The 2,843-nt window shown below is 53.3% G+C and overlaps 1 protein-coding gene across 1 annotated transcript in view; it reads right to left on the bottom strand.

Annotated features, from left to right (window-relative positions):
• LOC119349374 overlaps window positions 1–1,270 on the bottom strand; it is a 4,647-nt gene extending 3,377 nt beyond the window's left edge. Inside the window, exons 1-2 of the mRNA XM_037617398.1 lie at window positions 605–1,270; window positions 404–498 (exon numbers count right to left, since the gene is read on the bottom strand). Coding sequence (XP_037473295.1) covers window positions 404–498; window positions 605–785 — 276 coding nt within the window. The 5' untranslated portion in view covers window positions 786–1,270. The remainder of the gene's footprint in view (window positions 1–403; window positions 499–604) is intronic.
• Between the last annotated feature and the right edge of the window lie 1,573 nt (window positions 1,271–2,843).

Raw genomic sequence — 2,843 nt, forward strand, 5'->3', positions numbered from 1 at the left:
CATTGGGGATCTTGGGCACCCAGGTACAGATAAAAAGGGTGAACCACTTTGTTTTGGGAATCTCTCAAGAAAGAAACCATGGATGTGAAGTAAATAATTTGGGTGAAAGTTTGGAGGAGTTCATTAGAATAGACGACAGACAACAGACAACATACTTCCCTTTGTAAGAACAGAAGATTGCAAGGAAGGGAAAACATTAAGAAGAAGAAGAAAAAGAAAAGAAATATGCAAAACCAAGAAAGAAAATAAAATCTTGGCTTGGGTGCATGAGAACAGGTGGCTTGGGGAAAAGCAAAATGGTATTTTTGAGGTAAATATTTTTTGGGGGAAAATCAGCTAGAATTCAGAACCAAACTTGCTCACAGATGCTAGTAAAAGGTGGAGGAAAGATGTAGCAGCGTACCAGGAGAGGCCTCTTCTTGGCCACCGGCGTCTTCTCGCCGGCGCCGGCGCCGGCGTCGGGTGGCCTCCCCGGCGATAAGAACCTCTGTTCGCGCACTGAAACGGGGAAGACACAAAATAAAAACCGAGGAACAGCACCGATTTTGCAGAGAGTCATAGCAATTAGCAAAATGCAGCCACTCTATCCGCAATTTCATCTCACCTGGGGCAAGCAGCTTGGTCTTCTTGGAGGAGGAGGAGGAGAAGAGCTTCCTCCTGGCGAGCATCTGGAACAGCGCCGCCACGCGCGACGGCGCCGGCTTCTGCCGCTCGGCGATCGCCAGGCCACCACCGCCGCCCCCGCCGGCGTTCGCCGCCGACGAGGAGGAGCCGCCTCTCCTCATGCCTCCGCGCCGGCGAGGAAGGAGGAGACAGAAATTCAAACCCGATTCTTCACGAGCCTGGCTAGCAGCGAGTAGCACAACACGCGCCCGCTCCCCCTGAATCTTGAATGAATGCCAAATAAGTGCAGAAATCCCTCAGAAAAAAACGCAACACCAAAACTTGAGACCGGCCGCTCCTGTATTAATGGCTACATCTAGTTCTTCGTGAGCCGCCGAATCTTGGAGAGGTGAGGAACCATGAGGGACAAATGCTAGAGAACAAAGGGAGATGGCCACTGCAGCTGCTCAGGACATGACCGCCCCATGCGAATTCCTCCCCCTACTCATGAACCAGCCAAGACCCCAAGACTCTCTGCCCGGCTCCGCTTGTCACCCTTGTGAAATAAAAATGGTATAGGAAACAAAGGGGGGAAGAGACGGTGCGGAGATCTAGAGTTGGGGGATTGGGGAGGGGAGAGGTGAAAAGAGAGGGCTTTTGTGGGGAGGGAGGGAGGGGGGAGGGAGGAAGGAGAAAGGGGGCCTGGCTATTTGTGCAGAGAGGATTCAGAGGAAGCGACATGTCGAGGGCTGCTTTTGTTTAGCGCTGTGATGGATGTGCTGTGATGTGCATGTGTAGCTGTGTCAGAGGAGAAGCTTTCCATTGCTGAGCTAATGCTTTTGTTTGCTTCCTACCTTCACTGGCCAGTCTGGCTTGGCTTGGGACTAGTCTAATCTTGATTAATTAGTGCCACTGTCCCATACTCCGCTATAGTACTATATAGTTTGGACTGGTCCAATCCAAATTACTATCCCTTGCTGGGCAACTTTGGCCTTTACTAGTATGAAGTGAGAAAACCGAAGCTTAAGATGCAAGTGAGGTGAAAATTACCATACCGTCCCAGAGTAATTATCTCTACTTCAGCTTGTGCCTCATGTTACTGACTGAAGATGAGTGGAATCTAAGTAAGGAGAAAATTACTTTGCTTGTGTGTAGCTAATATAGGCGCCGACAGATGGTAACATTCTACTTAACATAACACACCATTGACACCAGCTTAGAGTTGCTTCGGACACATAATAGCATCGGTGACTGGCTGTGAATTGTGACGCGCACACGCTTCAGGATGACACATACATGGTGGGCTAGCCGGTGTGCGTATCTACCTCTGGTTGCCATGTGAATCTGCTGTGGTGATGGTGATGATGATGATGAATGAGTAGGGTCAAAGTGAAGGGAAGAGAAGAGAAGGTGGTTGCTCTCCTCTGCTCTCATCTGCTCGCATACGGACGGACAGCTCAACGGGTGACCCAAATGGAAAGTGGTATCCATTTTACAGCTCACCGTCGTCTCTTGGCTCTATGGGTCTGTCTCGCTTAGTATCCTCGACGCCGTCATGACGCCCGACGACGATCCCCTCGCCGCCGATCTCTGGAACAGCATCAACGATCTCTTCAACGACCACAAGATCAATCGCCAACTCCACCTTACGGCCGAGCTCGGCGATGTCAAGATGGGAGAGATGAGTATGGCCGACTATCTTCAGAAGGTCAAATCCCTCTCCGACGGGCTTGCGGATCTTGGCGCCCCCGTTGATGATGCCGAGATGGTGGTCCACTGCCTCAACGGCCTCTCCGAGCAATACGAGCCCGCCGCCGATCTCATCTCCCTCATGCCCGGCATGACCTTTGCGCAGTGCCGCTCGTTGCTTGTGCTCCAAGACATGAAGTGCAAAAACCGCCGCGCCCGCAACTCGGACACGACCCTCTTCACCAACCCTGGCAAGGCTCCTGGAAAAGGAAAGAAGAAGAAGAAGGCCACCGCTGGAGTCACCAAGGAGACCCCGGCGCCTGCGACCCCGCAGGCTGCCACTCCTTCCTGGCCCTTACCGCAGCATCCCTGGAACGGCGCCATCCAGATGTGGCCCTATGGCCAAGGGGGGCTGCTCGGTCGCGCGCCGCCCGGCTATGGCGCTGCTCCCGGCTACGCGCCCCGACACACCCCGTCGCCGCATGCGTTCTACGCCCAGAACCCATACGGCGTTGCTCCCTACGGTTACGGCTACGCCCCTGGACAGCTCT

Source organism: Triticum dicoccoides, chromosome 1B (assembly GCF_002162155.2).
Source record: "Triticum dicoccoides isolate Atlit2015 ecotype Zavitan chromosome 1B, WEW_v2.0, whole genome shotgun sequence".
In the NCBI taxonomy this organism is placed as follows: Eukaryota; Viridiplantae; Streptophyta; class Magnoliopsida; order Poales; family Poaceae; genus Triticum; species Triticum dicoccoides.